At 38.3% G+C, this 21,608-nt stretch overlaps 1 protein-coding gene across 1 annotated transcript in view; it reads right to left on the reverse strand.

Moving 5' to 3' along the window:
- Positions 1-21,608, reverse strand: part of Nup155 (nucleoporin 155) — a 71,832-nt gene that overhangs the window by 4,937 nt on the left and 45,287 nt on the right. Inside the window, exons 23-33 of the mRNA XM_070041053.1 lie at positions 17,862-17,992; positions 14,940-15,131; positions 14,096-14,234; positions 13,365-13,500; positions 12,164-12,317; positions 11,870-11,974; positions 10,991-11,145; positions 8,903-9,032; positions 4,454-4,567; positions 2,683-2,803; positions 2,307-2,417 (exon numbers count right to left, since the gene is read on the reverse strand). Of these exons, the coding sequence (XP_069897154.1) occupies positions 2,307-2,417; positions 2,683-2,803; positions 4,454-4,567; positions 8,903-9,032; positions 10,991-11,145; positions 11,870-11,974; positions 12,164-12,317; positions 13,365-13,500; positions 14,096-14,234; positions 14,940-15,131; positions 17,862-17,992 (1,488 nt within the window). The remainder of the gene's footprint in view (positions 1-2,306; positions 2,418-2,682; positions 2,804-4,453; positions 4,568-8,902; positions 9,033-10,990; positions 11,146-11,869; positions 11,975-12,163; positions 12,318-13,364; positions 13,501-14,095; positions 14,235-14,939; positions 15,132-17,861; positions 17,993-21,608) is intronic.

Genomic DNA, 21,608 nt, shown 5'->3' on the forward strand with positions numbered 1-21,608 from the left:
GCTGAGGAATTGAACCCAGGGCTTCATGCACGCTAGGCAAACACTCTATCACTAAGCCACATTTCTAGCCCAGAACACTACTTTTGGGACAATGTTACTCCTTCCTTCTCTCTTTCTCAATTTTTTCCTCCCATCCCCAGCCACATTTTCAATACAGTTAAGTACCACTGCTACATTTATTCACCCTTGTTTTTTAAATAATTTTTAGTAACACAAAACTGCTAATATTTAATTCATTGATGCATTTTTGTTGCTTCTATTTTATGACTGCAGAAATTATAGATTGGTAAATGGCTTAAAATAGTTACCTATGTTCTATTATATATATATTCATGTATATATATATATATATATATATATATATATGTATGTATGTATATATAGTAACCAGGTTATGAAAGTGATTCAAGCCAAGTGAAGTGCATGCCCGTAGTTCATATCTGTCAATCTAGCTATATTAGAGGCTGAGATTGTTGGCATCACTGTATGAAACCAGCCTAGGTAGCAAAAGTTCATGAGACACCTTTTTCAATAAGGCTAAATGCAGTGGTATACATCTGCTATTCTAGTTACTGGGAAGCCTAACATAAGAGGACAAAACCCAGGCAGGAAACAAATACCGTATGTAAAAAATAATGAGCAAAATGAGGACTCTCTCCGTATATTGCCTTTAAAACAATTAAAGAAAACAAACAAGCAACATGAACAACAACAACAACAAATCAAGATGGGACTTGACTGGAGGGATGGCTTATCAGTAAGAGTACCTGCTTATCATCAAGCCTAAGACCTTGAGTTCAAAACTCCATACTCGTGTGTGTGTGTGTGTGTGTGTGTGTGCGTGCGCGCGCGCACACACACGCATGTATGTATGCACATGCACACCAGTCCTGGTGCTTGAACTCAGAGCCTAGGCACTAAATTTGAGCTTTTTTTTGCTCAAGTCTAGTATTCTATCTTTTTGTTGTTGTTGTTGTTGGTCCTGGGGCTTGAACTCTGGGCCAGAACGCTGTCCTTCAGCTTTTCAGCTCAAGGCTAGTGCTCTACAACTTGAGCTACAGCGCCGCTTCCAGTTTTCTGGTGGTTTATCGGAGATAAGAGTTTCATGGACTTTCCTGCCCAGGCTGGCTTTGAACTGTGATCCTCAGATCTCAGCCTCCTGAGTAGCTAGGATTACAGGCGTGAGTATTCTATCATTTGTAAAATTCCATAAAAAAAACCAAACAAACCCAAAGATGGACATAGTGGTACAAGCCTATAATCCTAGCACTCCAGGAGGCTGGGACAGAAAGACTGTTAAACTCAAGAACCTAATGGACTATGTAATGAGCCTATCTGAAAACACAGACACACACACAGACACACAGACACACAGACACACAGAAAACACAGACACACATATACACACAAGGTTGGTTATCTAATTCAGCAGTAGAATGCTTGCTTGTTCTTGGCTTTATCTCTAGTATGGGAGGAAAGAGGGAGGTAGAGAAAATATGATTGCACATGATGGTACAGAACTGTGATCTCTGCACTCAGGAAGCTGGCCAAGAAGACTGTTAAGATTGAGACCAGTCTGGGTTATACAGGAAGCCTATCTTAAAAATAAATTACTGGGGCCCACATTCATTGAATGACAGGTTTAAACTTCTTGATGCTATTTGTTTCTTCTTTTAAAAATGTGTATAGTTGAATCTACTTAATACATGCATGGGTATTCATGTCTAATGTTTACTTGAGAATTATTCTTGTGTGTATGTACTTTACACATGCTTCTGAAAATATCTCTCCACCTCTCTCTCAAGTGCAGTTGGAGAGACAGCAAGGATTCTGTATTTACACTTAATGTGAATGTGGACTAGTAAAATCTTTTCCATCACAAAAAAAAAAATAAAATAAAATAAAATAAATTAAGTTAAATCAAAGGAAGGAGAAATTAACTCAATGTACTAGAGATTAGTTGAAGTAATCACAAATTACTCATTCCTTTAAACATCAGCCATTTTTCTTTCCTCTTCAATAATTGTATTGGGTTATCCAACGGCATAGTCACTTATAGTTTGTTAGTCAACACAAACCTCAAATAGACAAATGAACTTAGAAAGCTAGTAGAAACTAGTTTTATTCTCAAAAAACTATGCTATTCTACAGGGATTTTTCCTTCTGTGAAGAAAACTAAAACTGAACTAAATAGACAACAAAACTCTCCATTCACAGAAAAGATTATTAGTATTTTTCAATGGAGAAAAATATCAAATTCTCAAAAGAGAAAAGAAAACATGTCTGTACCTTGGGTCACTACTTACCTAAAGGAAAGAAGCGAGGGGTCCCAGCATAAATTTTGCCAAGGAGGACGATCTTTAGACTAAGAGCATGCATTCTATCTGGTGAGCTCAATGTTACACTATCATTCAGTTCTGTAAGAAACAGACATGTTAGTAAAATCACCAATTATTTTTCAATGTGAAATATTAATGTTGCTATTGTTTTAAGGTTTGTACCCCTAAATATTCACTGGAGTTACTTTTAGTCTAATCATCCCTCCACTAAACGCAGATGCCTTCCACTTAATTTTTACTAAGACATAGTTTTCACAAGCTTTAGCAATATTAGCTGTTACTTATATTCTTCTAGTAAGACACTAGACAATATATGCTAATTGATCTAGAATTAGACACTTACCTTTCTCTATGATATCTTGCCAAAGTGTCTGCACCAATATGGGATCTGAATATCCAGCACAATGAATTATTGCAAGTTTACACTCTGCAAGTTTAAATGGGTCAGCAAATTCCCCATAAAGCTGTGGAAGGAAATATGAAAATTAAACATTCAACAAGAGTTCACTGTTTAGACAGAGTACACCTTCAAATTTAAAAATAAACAAATATTCAGTACATCTAAAATATATGACAAGTTGGATATCCTTTATGTTTAGAAACAAAACATATACATGACAATTCACTATACTCATGTCTCCTCATTACCATTTCAGATTCCATATATGAGCAAAAACAAACCATATATGCTTTTCATTTTAATTTTCCTTGATCAACATGATCATCACTAGTCCCATGCACTTTCCTACAAATGGAATTTCATTTTTCCATGTGACTGACTACTCCACCATGTATACAGGTATACATCATGTATACATTTTCTATATAAATTGATTTCAATTACTGTCTAACTAGACTGATTCCATGGCTTTGCAAGTGCCACACTAAACATGGGTATGCTAGAATCTTTCCTGTATGTTGCTTTAGACTCTTCTGGATATACGCTTAAGAGTGATGAAAGTACTTTTTACTCCACATCTTCACCAGCACTAGTCTGTCTTCTTGACAATTGCCATTTTGACTGGGATAAGATGGATTCTAATGTGTAGTTTTCACTTCCATTTCCTTTATAGCTATGAATGTTATCCTGACTCAGCATCCTGACTACTGGGATTAAAGAGCATTTCAGATTAAGGAGACTCAACCTTCTAAGGATGGTGACTGTAGGGCAAATACATTCAAATTCATTTTATCAGTATATGTGCCATTTTTTCCTGACTAGGAAAGAGATGCTAATGACATTTGTTATACGATTATTGTATAAAGCAGGCATAAACAATCACAGGAATAGACAAATCTCAAAGTAGTAATTCCATCGAGAAGAATTATTGAAGAATGAACTGCTAAGAAGGGAATGGTACAGAAAACAAAGCAAAGATACTTTTTTCAGGGCAAGAAGCAAGGGCGTAAGTTAGTTTTTAACATAGTTCCCACGTGAACCTAGCAAGTTCTTTATAGTGACCGGCTTAGTAGATAAAGCTCAGTCTTTTCTGGGAGTCAGATATAACAGCTCTCTCTCTTTTGTGGTTGGTCCTGAGGCTTAAACTCAAGGCCTAGGCGCTGTCCCTGAGATCCTCTTACTCAAGGTTACTACTTGGAGCCATATGCCACTTCTGGTTTTCTGGTGGTTAATTGGAGATAAAAGCCTCACAGACTTGCCTGGCCAGGTTGGCTTTGAATCACGCTCCTCAGATTTCAGCCACCTGAGTAGCTACTATTATAGGTGTGAGCCACCTGTGCCCAGAAGTTTTTTTTATTTTGTGGAGATAAATTAATCTTTTCTATGATATGAAAACAAATAGTAGGTACAGGTGGCTCATGTCTGTAATCCTAGCTGCTCAGAAGGCTGAGATCTGAGAACTGCAGTTTGAAGCCAGCCTGGGCAGCAAAGTCCCCGTGAGACTCTTATCTCAAACTAATCATTCAAAAACTGTAAGTGACACTGTGGTTTAAGTGGTAGAGCGCTAGCCTTGAGCACAAAGAGGCTCAGGGACAGTGCATAGGCCCTGAGTTCAAGCCCCACAACCAACAACAACCAAAAAAAGTAAATGTAAAGCATGTCATTTTGAGAAAAAAGGTAACCCACTATACAACTCCACTTGCTTTTTTATTACCTTAGTTATGTCCATTAGCTCAGAATCCAGCTGAGAAACTGCATCTTGCACAGAAGAATGATGGGAATACTGCTTTTGTAGTGTTTCTTGTATTTGAAGTTGGATCCTAGCAACCTAGATTGGGCAGAAAACAAGATGTCTTATTTCTCTATGATAGGCATTTTATGACAGGTACTTGAAGAAATGACTTCTAAGCAACCAAATTTAAATTTATTAAAATTAGTAATATATAAATACAGATCTCTCCTGTAAAAGACTGTTATAGTATCACGAGACTTTATCTCAATATAACAAATGTTATAAGAAACATTCTAGCCGGGCGCTGGTGGCTCACGCCTGTAATCCTAGCTACTCTGGAGGCTGAGATCTGAGGATTGCGGTTCAAAGCCAGCCCGGGCAGGAGAGACCATGAGACTCCTGTCTCCAATAAACCACCAGAAAACCGAAAGTGGCGCTGTAGCTCAAGTGGTAGAGCGCTCGCCTTGAGCTGAAGAGCTGAGGGACAGCGCCCAGGCCCAGAGTTCAAGCCCCACGACCGACAAAAAAAAAAAAAGAAACATTCTATAGCAGAAAACCTTGCTGGTCACCAATATCAGTGTTTCCCATGACTACAGCCAAACAAATGCCTAGACTGGACTTCATAGCTGCATGTTAGCCTACTCCATACATTTACTTAATAACTCCCTGAGTAAGTGGTGATATGACATAACCACTAGTTATCTGAACAGTTGGGGGGGGGTCAAAAAAAGAAAAAAATAAGCCTATAGAAATGTCACAAAAGGGCTGGGAATGTGGTTTAGTGGCAGAGTGTTTGCCTAGAATGCATGAAGCCTTGGGTTCAATTCCTCAGTACCACATACACAGAAAAAGCTGGAGGTGGCACTGTAGCTCAAGTGGTAGAGTGCTACCCTTGAGCAAAAGAAGCTCAGAGACAGTGCCCAGGCCCTGAGTTCAAGCTCCAAGACTGGCAAAAAAAAAAAAGAAATGTCACAAAAAAAGCTTACAAATTAATGTCGCTATGTCATATGTACTGATATCCTTAAAAAATTCCAAAAAGGAGAATTACAGGCCAATTTCCTTGATGAACACAGATGCAAAGATCCTTAACAAGATTCTAGCTAACAGAATCCAGAAATACATAAAAAAAAATTATACACTATGACCAGGTAGGCTTCATCCCAGAGATGCAGGGATGGTTTAACATATGTAAGTCAATAAATGTAATCCAACAGATCAAAAGAGCCAAGGTCAAGAATCACATGATTATCGCCACAGATGCAGAAAAGGCCTTTGATAAAATTCAACATTCATTCATGCTAAAAGCCCTGGAGAAAATAGGAATAGAAGGAACATTTCTAAAAACAATAAAAGCCATTTATGACAGACCAATAGCCAATATTATACTTAGTAGGGAAAAGCTACAACCAATTCTCCTAAAATCAGGAACAAGGCAAGGATGCCCACTGTCTCCACTCCTCTTCAATATAGTCCTAGAACCCTTAGCCAGGGCAATAAGGCAAGAAAAAGACATTAAAGGGATCCGCATAGGGAAAGAAAAAGTTAAACTATCCCTTTTTGCAGACGACATGATACTATACCTTCACGATCCCAAAAACTCCATCCCCAAACTCTTAGAAATCATAAATTACTTGGGCAAAATAGCAGGATACAAAATAAACCCACAAAAACCAGTTGCCTTCCTGTACATTGACAATGCACAAGAGAGGGAAATAAAGGGAGCAACCCCATTCACAATAACCTCCCAAAAAATAAAATATTTAGGAATTAACCTAACCAAAAATGTAAAAGAACTATTTAATGAAAACTATAAAAAGTTAAAGAAAGAAATTGCAGAAGACACTAGGAAATGGAAAGACCTCCCATACTCTTGGATAGGCGGACTTAATATAGTAAAGATGGTAATACTTCCAAAACTAATATACAAATTCAATGCAATTCCTATTAAAATCCCAATGACGTACATCACTGAAATACAGAAAACAGTCCAAAAATTCATATGGAACAACAAAAGACCTAGAATAGCCAAAACAATTCTAGGGGATAAAGACAATATGGGAGCGCTATCCATGCCGAACTTCAAACTCTACTACAGAGCTATAATAACAAAGACAGCATGGTACTGGCACAAAAACAGACCCGAAGACCAATGGAACAGAATAGAAGATCCAGAAATAAATCCACAGGCCTACAGCCAGCTGATATTCGACAAAGGAGCCAAAGACATACAATGGAAGAAACACAGCCTCTTCAACCACTGGTGCTGGGAAAACTGGGCGGCCACATGCAGAAAACTAAAAGTGGACCCCAGCCTATCACCATGCACCAACATCAACTCAAAATGGATTAAAGACTTAACATTAAACCTGAATCTCTGAAACTACTGCAGGACAGAGTAGGAGAGACACTTGAACTAATAGGCACAGGAAGGAACTTCCTGAACAGAGTCCCAGGGTCACAACAAGTTAGAGAGAGACTCGACAAATGGGACTACCTTAAAATAAAAAGCTTCTGCACAGCTAAATCTATCGCAACCAAGCTAGAAGGACAACCAACCAATTGCGAAAAAATATTTACCAGCAATATATCAGACAAGGGGTTAACATCCTGTATATACAGGGAACTCAAGAAACTAATCCCTCCCAAACCTAACAAACCAATTACTAAATGGGCAAGGGAACTAAAGAGGGACTTCTCAAATGAAGAAATAAAAATGGCAAAGAAACACATGAGGAAATGTTCATCATCCCTGGTGGTGAAGGAAATGCAAATAAAGACAACCCTGAGATACCACCTTACCCCAGTCAGAATGTCCCACATCCACAAATCAGCCAACGACAAATGCTGGAGGGGATGTGGAGAAAGAGGAACCCTATTACACTGCTGGTGGGAATGTACACTCATACAACCACTTTGGAAAGCAGTCTGGAGGTTCCTTGGAAAGCTAGAGATTGACCTCCCTTACGACCCAGTCATACCACTTCTAGGCATCTACCCTGAACAACAGGAACCAATATACAAGGACACGTGCACCTCCATGTTTATTGCAGCACTGTTCACAACAGCTAGGATATGGAAACAACCCAGATGCCCCACCACAGATGAATGGATCCAAAAATTGTGGTATCTATACACATGGAATATTATGCAGCCATTAGAAATGACAAAATAATGGCATTTGCAGGGAAATGGATGGAGCTAGAAGGAATCATGTTGAGCGAGGTAAGCCTAGAGCGAAGAGACAAACGTACATGGTCTCCCTGATAAGTGGATGCTAAATCCAAAATGTTAGGTGATACGACAAAACTAACAGGACTTAAGAAACAAAAAACTCCCACTCATCTGGTCGAACCACTACTAAATATCCCCATGCTGCTGATCACATGTACGGTGTATAACATGTGAACACCGTTTTATGTTATAGACTGATAGACAATTTGCTCCAGGAAAGTTAGAATGAACTTGCGACTTTAAATGAGCATCATTATTCCACAATACTGTGAAATTCGGGAAATTATGTAAACACTTAATCACAATCAAAAAAAAAAAAAAAAAAGAACCTCGGGGAAGGGAGGGAGGGAAGGGATGGTAGGGGGAAAACAATGGAGGGGGTAACAATGTTCAATAGGAAGTGTACTCATTACCTCACTCATGTAACTGTAACCCTCTGTATAGTATCTTTACAATAAAAAAAAAGAAATGTCACAAAAAAAAAAGCTTACAAATTAATGTTGCTATGTCATATGTACTGATATCCTTAAAAAATTTCTCTCTCCCTCCCCTCCCTCCCTCCCTCCCTCCCTCCCTCCCTCCCTCCCTCCCTCCCTCCCTCCCTCCCTCCCTCCCTCCCTCCCTTCCTTCCTTCCTTCCTTCCTTCCTTCCTTCCTTCCTTCCTTCCTTCCTTCCTTCCTTCCTTCCTTCCTTCCTTCCTTCCTTCCTTCCTTCCTTCCCTCTCTGTCCCTTCTTTTCTTTTTTCTTTTGTCAGTCACGGGGCTGAACTCTGGGCCTGGCACTATCTCCCAGCTCTTCAACTCAAGGCCAGCTCTATCACTTGAGCCATAGCACCACTTCTGGCTTTTTCTGTGTATGTGGTGATGAGAAACTGATACCCAGGGCTTCTTGCACAGTAGGTGAGCACTCTACCACTGAGCCGCCTTTCCAGCCTTCTTTTTTTTTTTGAGCCAGGATCTCATGGTATACAGTTTAGACTGGCCTGGATGAACACCTCCATGATAATCCTGCCTTTATTTCCAAGTGCTAACAGATAAAGAGTCATCACATCTAGCTTCCTTAAAAGACTAATACATAACCATGAAAATAGAAGTTACTAACTTCTATAAACCTATTATTTATCTAGGAAAGACAGAAAAGTAAAGCACCTATGTGTCTACTATTCTATGTAGACATAGCATAAATATCTTTACAACTTACTTCCATTTTTTCTTCTAATTCATGTAGGAATTCACCATCTGCAGCTATTGATGATATTGCAGTGGAACTTTTGGCACTAAGAATTGCTCGAGCAATATATTCTAGTCGTTGTTGAAGTGAAATTTCTGTGCTAGAAGTCAAAGTCTCAATTTTAGTTTCAAGATTTTTCAATAACTAAGATATAAATATGTCAACTATAAGATATACTATTTTAGCTGGGCACTGCTGGTTCACATCTGTAATCCTAGCTACTCAGGAGGCTGCGATCTGAGGACTGCGGTTCAAAGCCAGCCTGGGCAAGAAAGTCCATGAAACTCTCTCTCTTTTTTTTGGGGGGGCCCAGTCATGGGGCCTGAACTTTGGGCCTGGGCGTTGTCCCTCAGCTTTTCAGCTCAAGGCTAGCACTCTACCACTTGAGCCACAGTGCCACTTCCAGCTTTTTTCTTTTTGCTTATGTGGTGCTGAGGAATCAAACCCAGAGCCTCATGCATGCAATTAAAGCGCTCTACCACTGAGCCACCTTCCCAGCCCCTCTGTGAAACTCTTATCTCCAATAAACCACCAGAAAACCAGAAGTGGCACTGTAGCTCAAGTGGTAGAGCACTAGCCTTGAGCTGAAGAGCTGAGGGGCAGTGCTCAGGCCCAGAGTTCAAGCCACACGACCGACAAAAAAAAAAAAGATATACTATTTTAAACCAAGTGAACATAAAAGGCCATATGAAACACAAATTAATTACCCTGACTTTTTCCAAAAAATTAAATTATTTTAGAGTTCAAATAAAAGATCAAGTTTTAGAAAACATACACTCACTTCTAAAAAATTATATATATATATATGTTTTTTATTAATTTTTTTGGGGGGGTCATGGGGTTTGAACTCTGGGCCTGGGCACTGTTCCTAAACAATACAACTCAAGGCAAGTGCTCTACCAGTTCAGCCACAACACCACTTAAAAGTAATATATTTTAAAGGTTCAGAATATGAAAACTCAAATTCTAATTAGATGTGGGGGCACATGCCTATAATCCCTTCAAGTAGGAAGGCTGAGGGAAGAGACTCCTGAGTTCAAGGCCAGGCTGGGCTAAATAATGTGATTCGGTTTGAAAATCAAAAATAAAGGGGAGAGGGGTAGTGAAACCACAAGTAGCTAGAATTACATGTGAGAGATTTTGGTTCCTAACATAGAATGGGATTTATTTACTTAGAAAAGGATCTACTTAAACTGCCTTTCACCATAATTATAATGACTATAGTGATATACTTTCAAAAAGGAATCAAATGAAAGTTTCCTCCTCTTTCTTCCAAAATAGGATGAATTAGTTAATTAATAATGATAGGCCATTTGAGGCTAAACAAAAAATATCTATACAGGGGCTGGGAAGGTGGCTCAGTGGTAGAGCGCTTGCCTTGCATGCATGAGGCCCTGGGTTCGATTCCTCAGCACCACATAAGCAAAAAGAAAAAAGCCAGAAGTGGCGCTGTGGCTCAAGTGGTAGAGCGCTAGCCTTGAGCTAAAGAGCTGAGGGACAGCGCCCAGGCCCACAGTTCAGGCCCCACCACCGGACCCCCCCCAAAAAAAAAAAGTATCTATACATTCAGGAGCTCTGTTATTAACATTTATTTATTTATTTATTTGGTACAGCTTATACATTCAAAAAGTATGTACTGACAGAAAGGAAAAAGTAATGCAGTAGTTGAAGAGTATTATTATTATGGAAAAGACTGTGAGAATTAAAAAGTGGATTTATATATGCCATTTCACACGCAGAAGAAAGTGAGTTAAATATATGTAGGAATGCTCTTAAAAAGTTATAGCAATTTAAAAAGCCAGTAGCTGGTATTCATGTCTATAATCCCAGCTATAGGAAGCTAGCCAGGGCAGGAACGTCTGAGAAAGAGTCCTAGTCTTGAACACAAAAGCTCTGGGATAATGCCCAGACCCTGCACTCAAGCCCCAAGACCAGCACCAAAAAAAAGAGAATTATAAATTTTTGGAAAATCAAAGAAAAGCATTTGATAGGACCTGTGAAATCTGGATATAACTAAGCCCTGTCTTCATATTTCACTATGAGAATACTGTGTCATACCTATGCATATCAGCCAATTTGGACAGGACACGAGCAGCATTGCTAAAACTTCTGTTCTTCTCATAATACCTCCAGAGTAAATCCATGTAACGAACTTTGTTTTGATCCACTTTGGCCATTCGGACTAGATGTGGCTCCAGAAATGGAGAAGCAATCTAGAAATTATACAATTATTCAAAATAATCTCTGACCACTTAGCTGGTAGTCAGAAAAGACAACTGTAATTTTGCCTTATTTCATGTCAACAAGCAAAATTATAATCAATAGATGAAAGGAGGATTTTCACAATATAAATGATTTTTGTTTTACCATAGTTAATGAGGAAGTTCAGATAAAAATTATATCAGACTGATGAATATAATTGACTATACAAGTGCAAATTCTGCTCAAGTAGAAATATACAATAGGCCCTTGGTTTGCTCCCACTGGGAGGTAAACTACTTGAGGAACTGAAACCAGCAAGCAGTGATTATTTACTCAGCTACTGCAACACAGCTACCTATTCCCATGCATCCTTGATATCAAATGCTGTTTTCATTTTATAGATCAGAGAACATGAAAACATGTTTAAAGTCACAGAGTGCCTTAATGGCAGAACTAAAACGAAGTTGAGATCTCTAACTTTATAACACAGTGACTTCTACTTCACAATATAAATTATCTTGATAAAAAATACAATTCAACAGTAAAATTAAAGTATATATGTACTAACATATGTATGTACCAAACTCTGTATGTACTAGCATACATAGCATCTAATAGACACAGAATGAAAAACTGAATTTACCATACTGAGTATGTACTAATGTAATGCTACTTGAAAATATAAATTAAAATACAAATATAAAATATAAATTAACAATAAATTAACATTTTTACCTGTAGCAGCTTATCTGCAAGGTCAGCCTGTATCAGCCAATTATAAAGAGCAATACTAAAGAGCTCATCCTTGGACCGCTGAGCCAATTTGAGCATGTGTTCAAACTAAAATAAAACAGTGAAAATTAGCATGGATAAAAATGCTTCCTTACTGGGCATCACAATACATTATTTCCAAATCTATGGGGAAAAAATGAGGTTAAATACTTCCTAAGGGTGATTGCTTTTCCAAAAATAATTATATCACATCAAGCAAAACTGTACTTCCAGATGGAAATATGCTATGTCCCTTACATGATGTCCTGCTTCTTCATTACTCAGCATATTGGGATCAGATGACAAGACTGGAGGACCAGGTTTTTTTGGTACACTAGGAGACTGAGGAGCTGCCTTACTTTGATTTACTAGTTCTTGAAGTGTATCTGTAATGCATTTATAACTGTTTAGTCTAAAAGAAAATGGAGAAGGAACAAATTATTATTTATATATACAGCAATTAATATATTTTATCTACATTAAACATATACAAAAAATTTGAAGTATTTTGACAAATACATGTATGTATTTGTTTTTAAAATAATACATATGTTATGCTTTTTCGATAGGTTTGAGAAATGTTTGGTTAAACATAGAAGAGTAAAGCCATAAAATGAATGTATTGACAAAGAAAAAGTTTAAGAGTTAATGCATTTCCTTTACTGACATTCATGTTTCCTGTTAACAATACAAATGTGTGAAGATTTTAAAAAATTATCTTAAAGTAAAAAACCCTGAATTCAAGTTCTAGTACTGGGCCCAAAGAATGGATCTAATGGTAAATTGCCAGCTGAGTGAGCAAGCTGATCAAATAGGAGTTCCTGAGTTCAAACCCTAGTAAGGGTGAAAAAAAAAAAAAAAGAGAAAAAGAGAGAAGGGAAGAAGGAGACAAAATTGGAAAGAGGGAGGGAGGGATGGAAAGACATTCATAACGTGACTTAAGGAACTGTAACCCATTCAGTCAGAACTGTAATCAGTTACAATTCCTTAAGTCAGGTTATAATTGCAACCCCTTTATAAAACTACTTAAAACTACTACTAATAACAATAAAAGAAAATAAAATATGAAAAAACCCACTCCTTTTAAATAAAGTACTTTCACTTAGAAAAAGAAAGCAGGCAATAGTGAGAGAGGGATGGTAGTGAAACCAGTTCTGTTCTCAAATAAAGTAATTATTTTAAAAAAAAATAGCATCAGTAAACTCTCTAAAAGGCTGATAACCTTCTTTTTTTTTGGGTCCGGTCGTGGGGCCTGAACTCTGGGCCTGGGCACTGTCCCTCAGCTCTTCAGCTCAAGGCTAGCGCTCTACCACCTGAGCCACAGCACCACTTCTGGCTTTTTTCTTTAGTGGTGCTGAGGAATTGAACCCAGGGTCTCACGCATGCCAGGCAAGCGCTCTACCACTGAGCCACCTTCCCAGCCCCAAGGTTGATAACCTTCTAAGGCTTTAGTACTTACCTTTCTTGGAAAGCCTGGTGTCCAACTACATCTTCTTCTGGTTCTCCGTGTTTATAGAAATGAAGTCCAAGCCCCTGAGGATCTTTTTTCTCTGCAGCAGTAAGCGAAAGTTCTACCACACCCTCATAAAAACGAACTAATGGGAAAGAAAACAGACAAGAGCCAAGAATTTATTACTAAGCAGAATATATTTTCCCTTATCTAGCATAGAAAAACAATCATCAACTCCATGTCTCTATTGATTACTTTAGTGAAAACAGAACATTTCTGATGTGATTAACAGTCTACATGACTGGAAGGCAGCTATCAAAATAGTGCTTCTTGAAAAACATTTTCTCATTAAAATAACAGAAAGGAATTCTTTATTTTGGAGAAAGGGAGAAAATGGTGGGATTCAAAATAATACCGATATTATATCACAAACAATTTGATTTAGTTTTAAAGGCTCCTAGCAGTTTTGATTTTTAAAATTAAGTCAAAAAATTAAAAAATATTAAAAGTATATGAGACAGTACTTTTAACTAGACAATGATTACAACTCCAATGTTCCAAAGTTACATACTTCATGCTTGGTGTAGCTTCAGAGGTAGAGATTTGCTAAGCACGTACCACAAGACCCTGTATCTGATCTGATCTCATCACCAAAAAGTCTTCAATTTCAAAATATCATTTGGGGAGCTGAGTTATTGTCCTCTGAGTTAAGTAAAAGACAAGAACATTTAGTTTCTCACCTTGTCTATACTGAACACAAACATTGGAAAGGTCCACTTGATTACTGATTTTTTGATATTCCTTTAATGATTCTCTTAACATTCTTTCTTTCTCAATCTTATTTTGAACTTGTCGGGAACGCTGAAGAAGTTCATTTGCCTAAAAGAAATGACAGAAATTTTAAAAACATAAAATCAAGCAGATACATGATGCTGTCAACAGAAGCTTCAGGTATGGCTAAATTTATATGTAGTTCATTATCATATAAGTAAAAACTCTACAAACTTACTTCTTCTTAATTTTAGGCAGAAAAGTTTTGATCAAAAAAAGACTAGCTATTCTTAATTCCTCTCACAAATATTTTAAGCAAGACAGTTCTGTCTGGTAATTCTCTTGCCTAGTCAATACATTATTGGTCAGCAGGCAGTCCGTATGACACTGTTTTACTTATTTTTCCACCTGTAGGAAAGGATCAATAAAAATTTCCCCATTAACTTTAAATAACTACATATTTACCTAAAATCTTAGTGGTTATTTTTAATTTTTATGCAAAGAAACAAATTGCTAATTATTAAACTTCTTTATTCCCCCTTTTCTTTTTTAAAATATTCCAAATGGTATCAAAGATTATATAAAACCTTAAGGGTTTAAGTACAGGGATTTTATGAAACTATGTATTTGAACTTTTTTAGATAAGGATTCTGAATCCAGATATACTAAAAGATTCTTTTGAGATCATATTTTGAATAAAGCAAGACAGTTCCTGATTTCTATTCTTGATTTTCATTTAGATTATAGTATAAAACTTGTAAAAAAAAAAAAAAAAAAACCAACAACACAGAAACAGTTAAAAAAGCATCATACCTTAGAACAAACTGCATCATCAGTGCTATACAGAAGAGGGCAGATGTCCTGTAAATGTGAGCTAATGCCATCCACAGCAGCATTATCTCTGATGTAGCAGTTGATAAGAGAAGCAATTAATGCTCCAGTGAGTTCTTTGTCCCTGATTACAAGATCTTTAAAGGTGGTAATCTTCAATTGTTCTTGCAATTCCTAGGAAGAGAAAAATCTTTTCTATCGAACCGAGGGAAGAAGTGACACAGTTCAAAAAGAAATGTACTGGGCTGAGATAGTGGTTCAGTGGTCGAGTGCTTGCCTCGCATGCATGAGGCCCAGGGTTTGACTCCTCAGCACCACATAAACAGAAAAAGCCAGAAGTGGCAATGTGGCTCTAGTGGTAGAGCGTTAGCCTTGAGCTGAAGAGCTGAGGACAGCACCCAGACCCAGAGTTCAGGCCCCACAACTGGTTTAAAAAAAAAAAAAATGCAGAAGAAATGTATTGCCGAGTGCCCATGTATCACACCTGTAATCCTAGCTACCCAGGAGGCTGAATCTGAGGATCATGGTTCAAAGCTAGACCAGGCAGGTAAGTCCTGAGACTCTTATCTCCAATAAACCACCATAAAACCAGAAGTGGCACTGTGGCTCAAGTGGTAGAGTGCTAGCCTTGAGCTGAAGAGCTCAGGGAAAGCACCCAGGCCAACTTCAATCCTCATGACAGACCAAAAAAAAAAAAAAAAAAGTACTAATTACCTGACTTATGTAGCTGTAACCTCTCTGTACATCACCTTTACAATAAAAAAATTATCAGTATAGTATATTTATATGCAGAAGTAATTTGCATGACTTAAAATAACCTAAACCTAAATAGGTTTTGTAATTTAAAGGACAAAGTAAGTGTGGTTCACTAGTAGAACCCTAAATTCAATCCCACCACTAAAAAAAGGTATCAGAGAAGCAATTCTGCAAACGTGCATAAAATCAACCCATACTGTAGCTATGGTACAAGCTTCTAACTCTATCAAGGCCAGGTTAAATAAAAAATAAAGCCATATCACATGACTTTAGTGACAACTAGGAAGATACGATCCCTTCATTACATCTAAAAAAATCATGAGATAGGGCTAGAGGTGAAAGGAAATGGTAGAGCATTTGTTTAGCATGTAGCAGGACTGTATTTGAACCCAAACACTGCAAATAAGTAAATCTTGATTTTTTTTATTTTTCCTAAATAAAGTAATAATTCTATTTGAAAGGTTTTAACATAGAGTATGATCTTCATTTTGAGCAATTTGGCTTTCTACAATGGAGTTCCAATGTATTAAGATGATTACACTACAGTAAAATATACTGTTTAATGAACTGATAATCTTTCTAAATTTCAAAAATACCCACAATATGATCAAATCTTTGAAAATCATTTAACCTGCAACTCTTGAAAATATAAACTGGTAAGGAAAGATGGATCACAAATTACTCATAGTCTAAACCATTATTTACATTAAGTTTACCACACAACAAAACTGAAGAACATTAGATTATCTGGTATAGAAATGAAAATTATTTTTGTGACTAGAAATAATAGATTCAATTTTCAAAAAGGTAAAAAAAATTCTGCTTAAAAATATCAAACTGGGGAAGTGGCACAGTAGCTCAAGTGGTAGAGCGCTCGCCTTGAGCTGAAGAGCTGAGGGACAGCGCCCAGGCCCAGAGTTCAAGCCCCACGGCCGAAAAAAAAAAAAAAATCAAACTGGCTGGGGGCAATGATTCAAGTGGTAGAGGACCTGCTTAGCAAGCACAAGGTCCTAGGTTCAAAACCCCAGTACTGCTATAAAAAAGAAAATAATAAGCCAGGAGCTGGTAGCTCACCCCTGTAATCCTAGCTACTCAGAAGGCTGAGATTTGGGAACTGTGATTCAAAGTATTGCCATTAAAAAAAAAAAAAAAAAAAAGCTGGGTTTGATGGCTCATTCCTACAATCCTGTCTATTCAGGAGAATTGTGGTTCAAAGCCAGCCCAGAAAAGAAAGAGTATGAGATTCTTAGCTACAATTTACCAGTAAAAAGGCAGAAGTGTAGATGTGGCTCAAGTTGTAGATCATGGGGTAGGGTTAGAGGTAGGAGCAGGGAGAAGGGAAGAGGGAATTTCCCTCAACAAAACTCCAGACTACTTGCATGCTAGTGAAAGGAACTGTAGATCACTTTCTAACTTTGAAAAATGGCACCTAGAGAGTCAAGATTTCACCGTAATCAAAAAACTTTAGAAGAAATAGAAAACTTATTTTTCAAGAATTGAAGTTAACAACTGCTGAAGGAATCATGTTTAGAAAATTACCACTTTGTCACCCTAAATAAATCAAGAAATAATTGTCAATAGACAGGAAAAATGATTAAAATCTGATGGAAAATATTAAAATGACAGTATAAATTCAGCTAGTTTGGCTGGTTGAACCTAGGCATCTTTTACATACTAAAAAGTAACACAAGCCCCTTTATGCCTTATTATATAGTTGATGAACAAACCATTCAATACCTTTAAAAAATGCAGTTAGTGTGTGTGTGTTGTATATGTGCTGGTACTGGGGCTTGAACTAAGGGCACACTGTTCCTTAATGTGCTCAAGGCTAATACTCTTATCACTCAACCCACAGTTCCACATTTGGCTTTTTGGTGAGTAATTAGAGTTAAGAATCTCATGAACTACCTGCCCAATTGTCTACAAACTTTTATCCTCCAGATATTCAGTTTCCTCAGGAATTAGGATTACAGGAATGAGCCACTGGCATTTGGCTACATTACCACATTTTTGTATACTCTTTATAATGTACTAATTTTTATCATAAACTAAGCACTACCCAAACCAAAGTATAAAATTTAAATCATGCAACAACAACAAACATCACCTATTAACTTTGTGATCCTAAAGAAAATATATGAACTTTACCTTTTGAAGTTCTCCTACAATGATGGTAAACTGATGTTCACAAAGCAGTTTCCATAAAGCCAGAGCCTGGTATGATTTTCTCACCAACTGCTGGATTGCCTGAAGTGAAACTTTTTCACTCAGTTGAGCCTCTAATGAATGACAAAATGCAACTTGTGATGTTTCATAAAATGACATACATTAAAATAGATTATTTGCTTTATTTCAAATGAAACCAACAGTTATAGCTAAAATTTTGTTACTCTCTTTTCTGCCCCCAAAGGCACACACACACCAGTTGTTGTAGTGTAAGTACATAAAAATAATAATGCTGTGTTCTTTTTTTTTTTTGTCGGTCGTGGGGCTTGAACTCTGGGCCTGGGAGCTATCCCTCAGCTCTTCAGCTCAAGGCGAGCGCTCTACCACTTGAGCTACAGCGCCACTTCCGGTTTTCTGGTGGTTTATTGGAGATAGGAGTCTCACAGTCTCTCCTGCCCGGGCTGGCTTTGAACCGCGATCCTCAGATCTCAGCCTCCTGAGTAGCTAGGATTACAGGCGTGAGCCACCAGCGCCCGGCTAATGCTGTGTTCTTAACAATCACTTTTTTTTACCACTTTATACATTGACAACCTACCCATATTGTAAATATAAATCAAGTAAATTTACTTTTATTTCTGAGGTTTTTTTTTTGTTTTTGTTTTTTTTATATTTTTGGGTCTGGTCGTGGGGCCTGAACAGCTCTTCAGCTCAAGGCTAGCGCTCTACCACTTGAGCCACAGCGCCACTTACAGCTTTTTTTCTTTTTGCTTATGTGGTGCTGAGAAATCGAACCCAGGGCCTCATGCATGCAAGTAAAGCGCTCTACCACTGAGCCACCTTCCCAGCCCTTATTTCTGAGTTTTCTATGATGAGAATGTACCATAATTCAACCCATTTCCTACCTGAAGGACATTTAGATTGTTTTCAGTGGTTTGCTACTAAAATAAAAACCATAAATATCCTCAAGGGATATCCTGAAGGGCTAGGAGTGTGCCTCAAGTGTGAGTGCAAATCCCAGTACAATAAAAAAAGTTTTGTGGGCGTCAGTGGCTCACGCCTATAATCTTAAATACTCAGGAGGCTGAGATCTGAGGATCACAATTCAAAGCCAGCCTGGGCAGGAAAGATCTTGAGACTCTTATCTCTTATAAGCCACTCAGAAAACTGGAAGTGGAGCTGTGGATCAAGTGGTAGAACACTGTGGATCAAGTGGTAGAACGCTAGTCTTGAGCTGACAAGCTGAAGGACAGTGTCCAGGCCCACAGTTTAAGCCTCATGACCAACAAAAACAAAAAACAGGGGCTGGGAAGGTGGCTCAGTGGTAGAGCTCTTGCCTTGCATGCCTGAGGCCCTGGGTTCGATTCCTCAGCACCACATAAGCAAAAAGAAAAAAGCCGGAAGTGGCGCTGTGGCTCAAGTGGTAGAGCGCTAGCCTTGAGCTGAAGAGCTGAGGGACAGCGCCCAGACCCAGAGTTCAGGCCCCACGACCAGACCCCTCGCCCCCAAAAAAAGTTCTGCTTTGTTTTTTTAGTAATTAATACTATTTATCCAGCAAGAAGGAATTATGTTGTTTGAAATAAAGTGACAGGAGCTAGAGATCAGCATGTGGAGCAGGGTAAGCCAAGCTCCAAAATCCAAATATTTAAGAGAGCTACCTTGTCCTCCAACCTATAAGACACAGTGAGAATAAGAAAGGATAGACAGATAGACATAGATTTAAAATTAATATAAAAAGAACCAGATTCATGGGCTGGGAAGGTGGCTCAGTGGTAGAGCGCTTGTCTTGCATGCATGAAGCCCTGGGTTCGATTCCTCAGAACCACATAAGCAAAAAGAAAAAAGCAGGAAGTGGCGCTGGGGATCAAATGGTAGAGCGCTAGCCTTGAGCTGAAGAGCTGAGGGACAGCGCTCAGGCCCAGAGTCAGGCTCCATGACCGGACCCCCCCCCCAAAAAAAGAACCAGACTCAGACATTAAAGTAAGGACACTAAAACATTAAAACTAGCTCCCTTCCCAGCACACATACTTTTATATATTAATTTACAAGAAAAAGAGATATAGAAGAGGTTACGTATATAACTATCATGCTCATCCTAATGTTAACTTGCTATGAGTCTGTTGAAAGTGTTTCTTTTCCTAATAAACTTTCCTATCTCAGCCGGCACTGGTGGCTAAGATCTGAGGATTGTGATTCAAGGCGAGCCTGGGCAGGAAAATCTGTGAGACGCTAATCTCCAGTTAACCACCAGAAAACCTGAAATGGAGTTGTGGCTCAAAGTGATAGAGCACTAATGCTGGGTGAAAGAGCTCAAGGGACTACCCACTAGCCCCAAATTCAGGCCCCATTACCACCACCACCACCACTACCATCACAAAACTTTCCTGTCACTAAAAATACAAACAAACAAAAAAAAACACCACCAAGAAAAACTCTAAATAGCAGGCTTTTGCTCACATACAGAAACTAAACCTAAAATGTCAGTAACAATACTGGGACATTATAAGTGTGAAGGGGGACTAGCTGGGGAAGAGGCAGATTGAAACAGGAGAAAAGGGAGAGGGTACTGGGAGACGAGGTGAACATGACAAATACATCATACTATAGATATATCTATATACACACACATACACACATGAAGATGGCATAATCAAAACCACTACTGTCTGGAAAAAGTGGGAAGAAAGGGAGTAAGGTAATATAAAAACGAAAACAAAAAAGTCCATGGTTTTCTAAAGGTACAGTAATGTTTCTCTAGGACTGTTTCTCAACCCTGAAATTATACTACTCATTGAAAGGTCATGAAATCAATTCATTATAATGACAGCTTTTGTTCTATCCTCTTAAGTAGAAAGTACAATTTTTTAAAAAAGAGGATATAGGTAATAGAATTTAAAACAGGTGAGGGGCTGGGAAGGTGGCTCAGTGGTAGAGCACTTGCCTTGCATGCATGAGGCCCTCGGTTCGACTCCTCAGCACCACATAAGCAAAAAGAAAAAAGCTGGAAGTGGTGCTGTGGCTCAAGTGGTAGAGCGCCAGCCTTGAGCTGAAGAGCTGAGGGATAGAGCCCAGGCCCAGAGTTCAGGTCCCACGACCGGACCCCCCACCCAAACAAAAAAAGTGAAAGTAATTTCTAGAAATTTTGCCTGAATTATGTGTTAATATCTTAGCTGATTTGGCATTGTGGTTCAGTGATATCAAATATTTGAAAATTAAGACAGACACCAGTGGCTCACGCCTGTAATCCTAGGTACTGAGGAGGCTGAGATCTGAGGATCATGGTTTGAAGCCAGACAGGAAAGTCCTTGAGACTCTCATTTCCAATAAAATACTCAGAACAGCCAGGCACCAGTGGCTGACACTTGTAATCCTAGCTACTCAGGAGGCTGAGATCTGAGGATCACGGTTCAAAGACAGCCTGGGCACGAAAATCCGTGAGACTCTTATCTCCAATAAACCACTAGAAAACTGGAAGTGGTGCTGTGGCTCAAGTGGTAGAGTGCTACCCTTGAGCAAAGCTCAGGGACAGTGCCCAGGCCCTGAGTTCAAGCCCAAAGACCAGCAAAAAATCAAATATAAAATATTTGAATAGTATGTGTGAAGTTGTATGTTAGCTTTCAGCAATAAAAACAAAACAAAAAGAAACCATAAACACCTGAGTTAACATAAAATGAATATAATACTATTGTGGGGAAGGATGTTTGATGAAAATGACGTGAAAGTGGTGCCAGT

This window comes from Dipodomys merriami, unplaced genomic scaffold, assembly GCF_024711535.1.
Source record: "Dipodomys merriami isolate MVZ:Mamm:240054 unplaced genomic scaffold, mDipMer1.0.p SCAF_30, whole genome shotgun sequence".
In the NCBI taxonomy this organism is placed as follows: Eukaryota; Metazoa; Chordata; class Mammalia; order Rodentia; family Heteromyidae; genus Dipodomys; species Dipodomys merriami.